Source organism: Lipotes vexillifer, unplaced genomic scaffold (genome assembly GCF_000442215.2).
Source record: "Lipotes vexillifer unplaced genomic scaffold, Lipotes_vexillifer_v1.1 scaffold437, whole genome shotgun sequence".
Taxonomy (NCBI): domain Eukaryota; kingdom Metazoa; phylum Chordata; class Mammalia; order Artiodactyla; family Lipotidae; genus Lipotes; species Lipotes vexillifer.
In genome coordinates, this window is record NW_006785990.1 from 1,528,729 (window position 1) to 1,540,435 (window position 11,707).

General features: G+C 41.5%; 1 protein-coding gene across 1 annotated transcript in view; it reads left to right on the forward strand.

Annotated features, from left to right (window-relative positions):
• Positions 1 to 11,707, forward strand: part of SHLD2 (shieldin complex subunit 2) — a 52,954-nt gene that overhangs the window by 8,497 nt on the left and 32,750 nt on the right. The window contains exon 2 of the mRNA XM_007458370.1: positions 3,509 to 3,616. Within this exon, the coding sequence (XP_007458432.1) occupies positions 3,509 to 3,616 (108 nt within the window). The remainder of the gene's footprint in view (positions 1 to 3,508; positions 3,617 to 11,707) is intronic.

An 11,707-nucleotide genomic window follows, 5' to 3' on the forward strand; every position in this document is an offset into this window, starting at 1 on the left:
GCCGTGGTGCACTAACCCCCTGCAGGCTGTATTCACGCCGCCAACCCCAGTCCTCTCCCTGCGCTCCGACCAAAGCCCCGCCCGGTCTGGCGGGGGGAGCAGACAAGCCTCTCGGGCTGGTGAGCGCCGGTCGGCACCGATCCTCTGTGCGGGAATCTCCCCGCTTTGCCCTCCGCACCCCTGTTGCTGTGCTTTCCTCCACGGCTCCGAAGCTCCCCGCTCCGCCTCCCGCAATCTCTGCCTGCGAAGGGGCTTCTGGTGTGTGGACACTTTTACCCCTTCACACCTCCCTCCCACTGGTGCAGGACCCGTCCCTATCCTTTTGTCTCTGTTTATTCTTTTTCCTTTTGTCCTACCCAGGTACGTGGGGGGTTTCTTGCCTTTTGGGAGGTCTGAGGTCTTCTGCTAGCGTTCAGTAGGTGTCCTGTAGGAGTTGTTCCACGTGTAGATGTATTTCTGGTGTATCTGTGGGGAGGAAGGTGATCTCCACGTCTTATTCTTCCGCCATCTTCCCGGAAGTCTCCAGAATCCCTACTCTTAATATACAGTTGTAATCATGAAAAACAGTTTGGATCCTGCTTTTTCATGTGAAAAAAGAAATCTTAACATTTTGTTACATGTCCTTTATTGATTTAAAAATAAACACACCAGTGTATTAGGGCAGAGATACCAGTCATTTTAAGAATGAATCCCAGGACTTCCCTGGTGGTGCAGTGGTTAAGAATCTGCCTGCCAATGCAGGGGACGCGGGTTCGAGCCCTGGTCTGGGAGGATTCCACATGCCGTGGAGCAACTGAGCCCTTGCACCACAACTACTGAGCCTGTGCTCTAGAGCCTGTGAGCCACACTACTGAGCCCGCGTGCCACAACTACTGAAGCCTGCGTGCCTAGAGCCCCTGCTCCACGACAAGAAAAGCCACTGCAATGAGAAGCCCACGTACCGCAGCGAAGAGTAGTCCCCGCTCGCCGCAACTAGAGAAAGCCTACACGCGGCAATGAAGACCCAACACAGCCAAAAATAAATAAAGATAAATAAATAAGTGGACTTCCCAATCTTAATTAAAAAAAAAAAAAAAGAATGAATCCCAGGACTTCCCTGGTGGCACGCAGTGGTTAAGAATCTGCCCGCCAATGCAGGGGACATGGGTTCGAGCCCTGGTCCGGGAAGATCCCGCATGCTGCAGAGCAACTAAGCCTGTGTGCCACAACTGCTGAAGCCCGCGTGTCTAGGGCCCGTGCTCCGCAACAAAGAGAAGCCACCGCTGTGAGAAGCCCGCGCACTGCAACGAAGAGTAGCCCCCGCTTGTCAAAACTAGAGAAATGCCCGCGGGCAGCAATGACGACTCAATGCAGCCAAAAATAAGTGAATAAATATATTTTTTTAAAAAGGCATGAATCCCAGGGCTTCCCTGGTGGCCTAGTGGTTGAGAGTCCGCCTGCTGATGCAGGGCACACGGGTTCGTGCCCTGGTCCGGGAAGATCCCACATGCCCCGGAGCGGCTGGGCCCGTGAGCCATGGCTGCTGAGCCTGCGCGTCCGGAGCCTGTGCTCCGCAACGGGAGAGGCCGCAACAGTGAGAGGCCCGCGTACCGCAAAAAAAAAAAAAAGGCATGAATCCCAGACCAGGGTGAAGTTGATTGAGTTTAATAGCACATCTAAAGAAAATGTGATAGAGAAGAGGTGTGGGTCAGCCTTAGAAGCTTATAAAGAAAAATGAAGGCAATCAATCAATGGTAATTCCTACCAGATGGTTTGCTGGGGGAGTGAGAACCTTAGCTAATATACGGTGGTATTTGTGTAAGATTGTCAAGTGCAGTCCCTACTGAAGAGATGAACATGGGATTGTAACAGCTTGGCGTAGTCTTGTCTTACTGGTGGTATCCTTATTCGTTGGCAGCTCAGGTCATCTAACTCAGCTCTGTTCTGATTCAGTGCTCGCTGAGCAGCCCTTTCCTTATGACTTGGCTTCCAAGGTGTAAAACTGCCTACAAGGTGAGAACAGGCTGCAAGTGTTCTTTGGCAATTAATGCCTTGTTGTATATTTAAACAGAAAGATTGTGTTCTGTTTTGGGGTTTTTTTGTCTCATTAACTGAGCTTATACTGCAGAGCTGAAATTTATTTTCGGAGTGCTGGAAAAAATGAGGTTCCCCAGACCATTAAGAGAGGGTTAGACCGTGGACCATGGTTACTTTACCAAGGCATTACTGTCACTGTGTGTGCCTTCCAGGAGGCCTTTACCTAGCAGATGGAAACTCAACCCTGCTATCTCTCTATCTTTTCCTAGTGTCCATACAGTTGTTAACAACTAGGTAACATTCTGTGAAGTGATTTATCACAATTTTCCTATTACAGAATATTTAGATTATTTCTATGAACACCTTTTTTTTTTTAAACAGGGTTTTTTGTTTGTTCTGTTTTACTTTATTTTCTTAGGGAAAAAAAAGTAGTTCACAATTTCTGAATAAGAAAGCCTTACGTTATGCTTATTAGCAGAAGGGGTAAATGCATACTGTGTATATATATATATACATATATATATATATATATATATTTTTTTTTTTTGTGGTACGCAGGCCTCTCACTGTTGTGGCCTCTCCCGTTGCGGAGCACAGGCTCCGGACGTGCAGGCTCAGCGGCCATGGCTCACGGGCCCAGCCGCTCCGTGCCATGTGGGATCCTCCCAGACCGGGGCACGAACCCATGTCCCCTGCATCGGCAGGCAGACTGTCAACCACTGCGCCACCAGGGAAGCCCGTACTGAATATTTTTTACTCTTCTAGGCACTACTGCTTTGGAATGAACCACTGCTTGGCTTCCTGGCCCTAAATTAGTCACTTTTTTTTTTCCTGGCTGCATTGGGTCTTTGTTGCTGTGCATGGGCTTTCCCTAGTTGTGGCGAGTGGGGGCTACTTTTCGTTGCAGTGCACAGGCTTCTCATTGCAGTGGCTTCTTTTGTTGTGGAGCATGGGCTCTCTGCGCATGGGCTTCAGTAGTTGCAGCATGCGGGCTCAATAGTTGTAGCTTGTGGGCTCTAGAGTGCAGATGCAGTAGTTGTGGTGCGTGGGCTTAGTTGTTCCGAGGTATATGGGATCTTCCTGGCCCAGGGATTGAACCCGCGTCGCCTGCATTGGCAGGCAGATTCTTGACCACTGTGCCACCAGGGAAGTCCCTATTCACTTTTAATTTATCAGAAGTATACATTGTACCATTTGCCTTATGTGAACAAAAGCCATTAAACTTCTATCTGTGGAGCAGAGCTTCTATATTGATATTGTTTGAATATACAGAAACAATTTTGTTATTTTACCTACATACAGACATACCTAGGTTCAGAGTTCAGATTTGCTATTTTATCATTTTGTTCCTTTAGGCAGATGATTTACCCTATTTGAACTTCAGTTGGCTAGCATGTGGGAGGCATGCACAGTATTTTGCTATGATAGGTACGTTAACCACAATGTGAAGGAATTTTTGGAATGATGAGAACTTTTTTTTTCCCCTTTCTAGATGTTACTATTCGTGAGGATCATTGGGTTGGTGAGACAGTACTGCAATCAACATTTACCAGTCACTTATTAAATCTTGGGAGTTATTCATCTGTCCATCCTGAAGAATGTAAGACACATTTTAAATATAATAATTTCTTAGTATTTGAAGTATATTAGAAAAAAGTAGGGATAAAATGGTAATGTTACAAAATATCTTCTAAACAAGTTAGCTGAAAGGTATTGGTTTATTTTCTTTGTAAGAATGAAAATAGAATTTACAAAAATTAACTTGTACAGTATAATCATATTTAAGAAATATTGGGGGCTTCCCTGGTGGTGCAGTAGTTAAGAATCCGCCTGCCAGTGCTGGGGATATGGGTTCAAGCACTGGTCCGGGAAGATCCCACATGCCGCGGAGCAACTAAGCCCATGTGCCACCACTACTGAGCTTGCACTCTAGAGCCCGCGAGCCACAACTACTGAGCCCGTGTGCCACAACTGCTGAAGCCCACGCACCTAGAGCCTGTGCTCCACAACAAGAGAAGCCACCATAATGAGAAACCCACACACTGCAATGTAGAGTAGCCCCCGCTCGCCACAACTAAAGAAAGCCCGCTCGCAGCAATGAAGACCCAACACAGCCAAAATTAAATAAATAAAAAATAAATTTAATTTAAAAAAAGAAAAAAATATTGGGGTTCATGTTTCATTTTCTTATTTTTCTTAGAGTCAATATAGTCATGGTTCTTAACCTTTTAGCAAGTCATAGACCTCTTTGAGAAGCTATGGGCCATTTCTTCAGAAAAATAGACTTAAGTAGATAGATATAAAACCTTGCATATCATTCCAAGTGGTTCCAGAGACCTCAGAAGTTCTTCTGTGGAGTTTCTGAGCCTCTGGAATTCTTGAGGTAATGAAAAGAGGGGGTTGTATGGCAAATACATGTTCAGTTTTAAAAGAAACCACCAAACTTTTCCAGAGTGGCTCCTACCAGCAGTGTATCTTGTAGTTTCTCTGCATCTTTGTCAGCATTTGGTATTGTCCTGTTTTGAAACAGTAGCCATTCTAATCAGTGTGTAGTGATATCTCATTGTGGTATTAATTTGCATTTCTCTAATGGCACAAGACAGATCTAATAGAAAGAATATAACTAAGGACATAAAAGATCTAAATAACATAATGAACAGTGTTGATCTGATGAATAGGGTAGATCCTATGGATATAAATTGAACTCTACATTCTAATGATAGAAATATGCATTTTTGTCATGTGTCCACAAAACAGTCAGGAAAATTGATCCTATTAGGTCATAAGGAAAATGTCAGTAACTTCTATAAAGTGGAATTATTACAAACATGCTGATCAAATGGTATAAAACTAGAATTTATTAACAACAGCACCAACAGCATGTCCTATATCTGGAAATTTTAAACCTATTAAAAAAATCCTGGGTGGGGGCTTCCCTGGTGGCACAGTGGTTGAGAGTCCGCCTGCCGATGCAGGGGACACGGGGTCGTGCCCCGGTCCGGGAGGATCCCTCTTGCCGCGGGGTGGCTGGGCCCGTGAGCCATGGCCGCTGAGCCTGCGCATCTGGAGCCGGTGCTCCGCAACGGGAGAGGCCACAACAGTGAGAGGCCCGCGTACCGTAAAAAAAAAAAAAAAAAAAAAAAAAAAAAAAAAAAAAAAATCCTGGGTGAAAAAGGAAATACAAACTGATATTATAGAATTAAAAAAAAGTAATGACAATGAAAACACTGCATGTCAGAATCTCTGGGATGCATTTAAGGGAGTTATCAAAGAAAAATTTATTAGCTAAACTCTTTTTATCAATAAAAATGAAAGAATAAAAATAAATGAATTAAATTCCAAACTCAGAAAACTAGCAAAAGAACAACAAAGTAAAGCAGAGAAACAGGAATGAAATAATAAAGAAATTAATAAGAATAAGAATTTTAAAATGATAATTTTAATAATAAATCAAAATCTTGTTTCAAAAAAAGATAGGTGAACCAACTAGTCAATTTGATCAAGAAAAAAGGGAGACATGCACCCCCAATGTTCATTGCAGCACTATTTACAATAACTAAGACATGGAAGCAACCTAATATGTGCACTGACCGAGGAATGAGTAAAGAAGATGTGGTATGTATATACAATGGAATATTACTCAGCCATAAAAAAGAATGAAATAATGCCATTTGCAGCAACATGGATGGACCTAGAAATTATCATATTAAGTGAAGTAAGTCAGAGCACTCATATGTGGAGTCTAATTTTTTAAAAAAATGATACAAGTGAACTAATTTACAAAACAGAAACAAACTTACAGATATGGAAAACAAACTTATGGTTACCAAAGGGGAAACATGGGGAGGAGGGATAAATCAGGAGCTTGGGATTAACATACACAAATAACTATATATAAGGTAGATAACCAACAAGGACCTGCTGTATAACACAGGGAGCTCTACTCGGTGTTCTGTGATAATTTATATGAGAAAAGAGTCTGAAAAAGAATGAATATATGTATATGTAAACTGAGTCACTTCATTGTACACCTGAAACTGACAAAACATTGTAAATCAGCTGTAATACAATAAAGTTAAAAAGAAAGAAAAGAAAAAAGAAAAGAAAAAAGGGAGAAAGCACAAAGATACAGAATAAATGACAAGGAGGAAATAATCATTGAAACAGAAGTTAAAAACCAATAAAAGGGAACTTCCCTAGTGGCACAGTGATTAAGAATCTGCCTGTCAATGCAGGGGACACAGGTTCGATCCCTAGTCCGGGAAGATCCCACATGCCTTGGAGCTACTGAGCCTGTGGGCCACAGCTACTGAAGCCCGTGTGCTCTAGGGCCTGCATGCTGCAAGTACTGAGCCCACGCGCCTAGAGCCTGTGCTCTGCAATAAGAGAAGCCACAACAATGATAAGCCCATGCACTGCCACGAAGAGCCTGCGCTCACTGCAACTAGAGAAAGCCCGCACGCAGCCATGAAGACCCAAGGCAGCCAAAAATAATAATAATATGTTTAAAAAAATAAAAGGCTATTTTACAGAACTTAATGCAAATAAATTTGAAAAATCTAGATATATAATTTTCTAGGGAAATACAGATAGCCAAAATTGATCCCGTTAGAGATAGAAAGCTTAAACTGACCAGTTTCTATAGAAGAAATACAGGGAATTCCCTGGCCTTCCAGTGGTTAGGACTCTGTGCTTCCACTGCTGGAGGCCCCAGTTGGATCCCTGGTCTGGGAACTAAGACCCCACAAGTGGTGAGGTGCAGCCAAAAAAAAAAAAAAAAGAATTAAGGACCTACCATACAAAAAAAGTGCCGGGCCCAGATAGTTTCATAGGAAATTCTACCAAACATTCAAAGATCAGATACTTCCAATGGTGTTAAAATTATTTCAGAGTATTTTTAAAAATTAATTAATTAATTTTTGGCTGTGTTGGGTCTTTGTTGCTGTGCGTGGGCCTTTCTCTAGTTGGGGTGAGCAGGGGCTACTGTTTGTTGCGCTGCATGGGCTTCTCATTGCAGTGGCTTCTCTTGTTGCGGAGCACAAGCTCTAGGCGTGTGGGCTTCAGTAGTTGTGGCATGTGGGCTAAGTAGTTGGGGCTCATGGGCTCTAGAGCGCAGGCTCAGTAGTTGTGGCACATGGGCTTAGTTACTCCGTGGCATGTGGGATCTTCTGGACCAGGGCTCCAACCTGTGTCCCCTGCATTGACAGGCAGATTCTTAACCACTGTGCCACCAGGGAAGTCCATGTTCCAGAGTATTGAAGAAGGAAAATTCCTAATTCCTTTTATAAAGCAAATATAACACTGACACCTAAACCAAATAAAGACATTACAAATAAAAATACAAACCAGTATTATACATGATTATTGGTACAAAAAGTTTAAACAGAATTTTAGTAAACAAAATCTAACACCACATTAGGAAAATAACGACCAAGTGAGATTTATTCCAGAAATGGAAGATTTGTTCAGTATTAGAAGATACATGAGTATCATATTTCATATTAATAAATCTAAGGAAAAAATTATATGACTATCTCCATAGATGTTGAGAAATCCTTTGAAAAAATTCAACATCAATTAATCATAAAAAGCACTCCAGGAAGTAAAAATTGAGGGATACTTTCTCCTTCTATCAATAAGTACAGTTTCAGTACAGTGCTACAGTTATAATACAGTTGATACTGTATCAATAATATAGATATGCTTAGCCCTAATGCCTAATCTTATTTAATGGAGAAACACTAGAGGCATTTCCACTAAAATCAGTAATAAGATAAGAATGTTCACTATCTCTGCTATTCTTCACCATTAAATATAGACTTATTAACCAATGGAATTAGACAAGAAGAGACATTTGAATGGGTGAAGAAGAATAAAAACTATCTCTGTGTAAAAATGCTTTGATAACATATCTGGAAAACTCCAGGGACTCAAAGATAAAATCAGTTCAAACAATAAGAGAATTCAGTGGTGTAACAATACAAAAATTACTGTTAAAAAAAATCAATAACGTTTATATACACAAACACCAAACAGAGGGCATAATGGTAGGAAAATACTCATTTACAATAGTAATAAGATACTTCAGAATAAATTAAACAAGAAATGTGCAACACCTATATGAAGAAAAATTTTAAATACACTAGAAAAAAATGAAGACGTGAACCAATGGAAAGACAACATTCCCTATTCTTGGATGGGATGACTCAACATTATAATGATACCAGTTCTCCTTAAGATAATTTATAAATTCAATGCAGTCTCAATAAAAATACCAACATGCTATGTTATAGCATATACAACTTGATACTAACATTCATATGGAAAAACAAACATGCAAGAATAGCTAGGAAAACAGAAAAACTAGGAAAGCTAGGAAAAAGAAAAACTGTGAGAGACTAGGCTTATCAGGCATTGAAACATACTCTAAAGCCCCCATAATTAAAGCAGTGTGATACTGGTGCATGAATAGGCAACTAGATCAGTGGAACAGAATAGGAAGACCAGAATTAGACCACATATGTATAATTTAGTATATGACAAAGATGGTATCTAAAACCACTGAGGTAACGGTTAGCTTTTTAATAAATGGTACTGAGGTAACTGGGTAGCCATTTAGAAAAAGATAAGATTATATCCATTTTGGAACCAGATAGGGTAAGGGAGTCCCCAGAGAAAGAGAACCAGGCATGGCTTTCTTGACACAAGAGAAGCCATTTTTGGCCTAAGCCATTTTGTGATTTAAGCATGGCCATAATGCTTATTCTTGAACAGGTCTCAGTAATTAATGATCTTAAAGGAACAAAGGAATGCAGAAACCAATGACTGTTATCAGGGAAGAGAAGTAACAATAACAAAGATAAAATATCCATTGTAAAGATTCCCAGTTCTGTTTCAGAGGTAGAGAGATTAGCCTGAATTGCTGAACCACCAGATCAACTGGAACCTAAGGGATGATGATATTGACCTTTTCCAGCTTGGACTCTGCCAACCGTCCAAGTCCCTTCATGAATATGTGTACACCAGCCCGAACCCCTTCGTGAACATGCAGGTACCCTTAGCTTAAAACTTACGCAATTTTGCTGTTCAGGGAGACACTGCTTTGGGAATGATCACCAGTGTTCTCCTTGCTGCAAGTTATAAATCCTGCCTTCTCCCAGTCTTTGACTTGGTAGTGTCTTTTGACTTGACACCCATGAAAAGGTGAACTGAGTTTTCAGGTAACAAATTCTTACAGCAAATAGAAGAACAAACTCCAGATGGATTAAGGATCTAAATGTAGGGGCTTCCCTGGTGGCACACTGGTTGAGAGTCCACCTGCTGATGCAGGGGACACAGGTTCGTGCCCAGGTCCGGGAAGATCCCACGTGCCGCGGAGCGCCTGGGCCCATGAGCCATGGCTGCTGAGCCTGCGCTCCGCAGCGGGAGGGGCCACGGCAGTGAGAGGCCCACGTACCACAAAAAAAAAAAAAAAAAGAATCTAAATGTAAACAGGTGGAGAGATATACCATGTCCTTGGATTGGAAGAATCAACATTGTGAAGACGACTATACTACCCAAAGCAATCTACAGATTCAGTGCAATCCCTATCAAACTACCAATGGCATTTTTCACAGAACTAGAACAAAAAATTTCACAATTTATATGGAAACACAAAAGTCCCCTAATAACCAAAGCAATCTTTTTTTTTTTTTTGGCTGTGTTGGGTCTTCGTTGCTGTGCGCAGGCTTTCTCTAGTTGTGGTGAGCAGAGGCTGCTCTTTATTGTGGTGCCCGGGCTTCTCATTGCAGTGGTTTCTGTTGTTGAGGAGCACGGGCTCTAGGAGCACGGACTTCAGTAGTTGTGGCTTGCGGGCTCTAGAGCGCAGGCTCAGTAGTTGTGGCACATGGACTTAGTTGCTCCGTGGCATGTGGGATCTTCCTGGACCAGGGCTCAAACCCGTGTCCCCTGCGTTGGCAGGGGGATTCTTAACCACTGTGCCACCAGGGAAGTCCCAAAGCAATCTTGAGAAAGAAAAACGGAGCTGGGAGGAATCAGGCTCCCTGACTTCAGACTATACTACAAAGTTACAGTAATCAAGATAGCATGGTACTGGCACAAAAACAGAAATGTAGATCAATGGAACAGGATAGAAGGCCCAGAGATAAACTCATGCACATATGGTCACGTTATCTTTGATAAAGGAGGCAAGAATATCCAATGGAGAAAAGACAGCCTCTTCAATAAGTGGTGCTGGGACAACTGGACAGCTACATGTAAAAGAATGAAATTAGAACATTTCCTAACACCATACACAAAAATAAACTCAAAATGGATTAAAGACCTAAATGTAAGGCCAGACATTATAAAACTCTTAGAGGAAAACATAGGCAGAACACTCTATGATATAAATCACAGCAAGATCCTTTTTGACCCACCTCCTAGAGAAATGGAAATAAAAACAAAAATAAACAAATGGGACCTAATGAAACTTCAAAGCTTTTGCACAGCAAAGGAAACCATAAACAAGACCAAAAGACAACCCTCAGAATGGGAGAAAATATTTGCCAGTGAAGCAACTGACAAAGGATTAATCTCCTATTATACAAGCAGCTCATGTAGCTCAATATCAAAAAAACAAACAACCTAATCCAAAAATGGGCAGAAGACCTAAACAGACATTTCTCCAAAGAAGATATACAGATTGCCAACAAACACATGAAAGGATGCTCAACATCACTAATCATTAGAGTAATGCAAATCAAAACTACAATGAAGTATCACATACTAGTCAGAATGGCCATCATCAAAAAAATCTACAGACAATAAATGCTGGAGTGCGTGTAGAGAAGGGGGAACTCTCTTGCACTGTTGGTGGGAATGTAAGTTGATACAGCCACTATGGAGAGCAGTATGGAGGTTCCTTAAAAAACTAAAAATGAACTACCTTATGACCCAGCAATCCCACTACTGGGCATATACCCTGAGAAAACAATAATTCAAAAAGAGTCATGTACCACAATGTTCATTGCAGCTCTATTTACAATAGCCAGGACATGGAAGCTACCTAAGTATCCATCGACAGATGAATGGATAAAGAAGATGTGGCACATATATACAATGGAATATTACTCAGCCATAAAAAGAAACGAAATCAAGTTGTTTGTAATGAGGTGGATGGACCTAGAGTCTGTCATACAGAGTGTAGTAAGTCAGAAAAAGAAAAACAAATATCGAATGCTAACATATATATGGAATCTAAAACAGATGGTTCTGATGAACCTAGGGGCAGGACAGGAATAAAGATGCAGACGTAGAGGATGGACTTGAAGACATGGGGAGGGGAAGGGTAAGCTGGGATGAAGTGAGAGAGTAGCATTGACATATATGCACTACCAAATGTACAATAGATAGCTAGTGGGAAGCAGCCGCATAGCACAGGGGGATCAGCTCGGTGCTTTGTGACCATCTAGAGGGGTGGGATAGGGAGGGTGGGAGGGAGATGCAAGAGGGAGGAGATATGGGAATATATGTATATGTGTAGCTGATTCACTTTGTTATACAGCAGAAACTAACACAACATTGTAAAGCAATTATACTCCAATAAAGATGTTAAAAAAAAGATAAATTACAAAAAAATATATAAATGTAAAAAATAAAACCCTATAACTACTAGAAGGAAACATAGATGAATTCCCCTCTAAACCTGGTG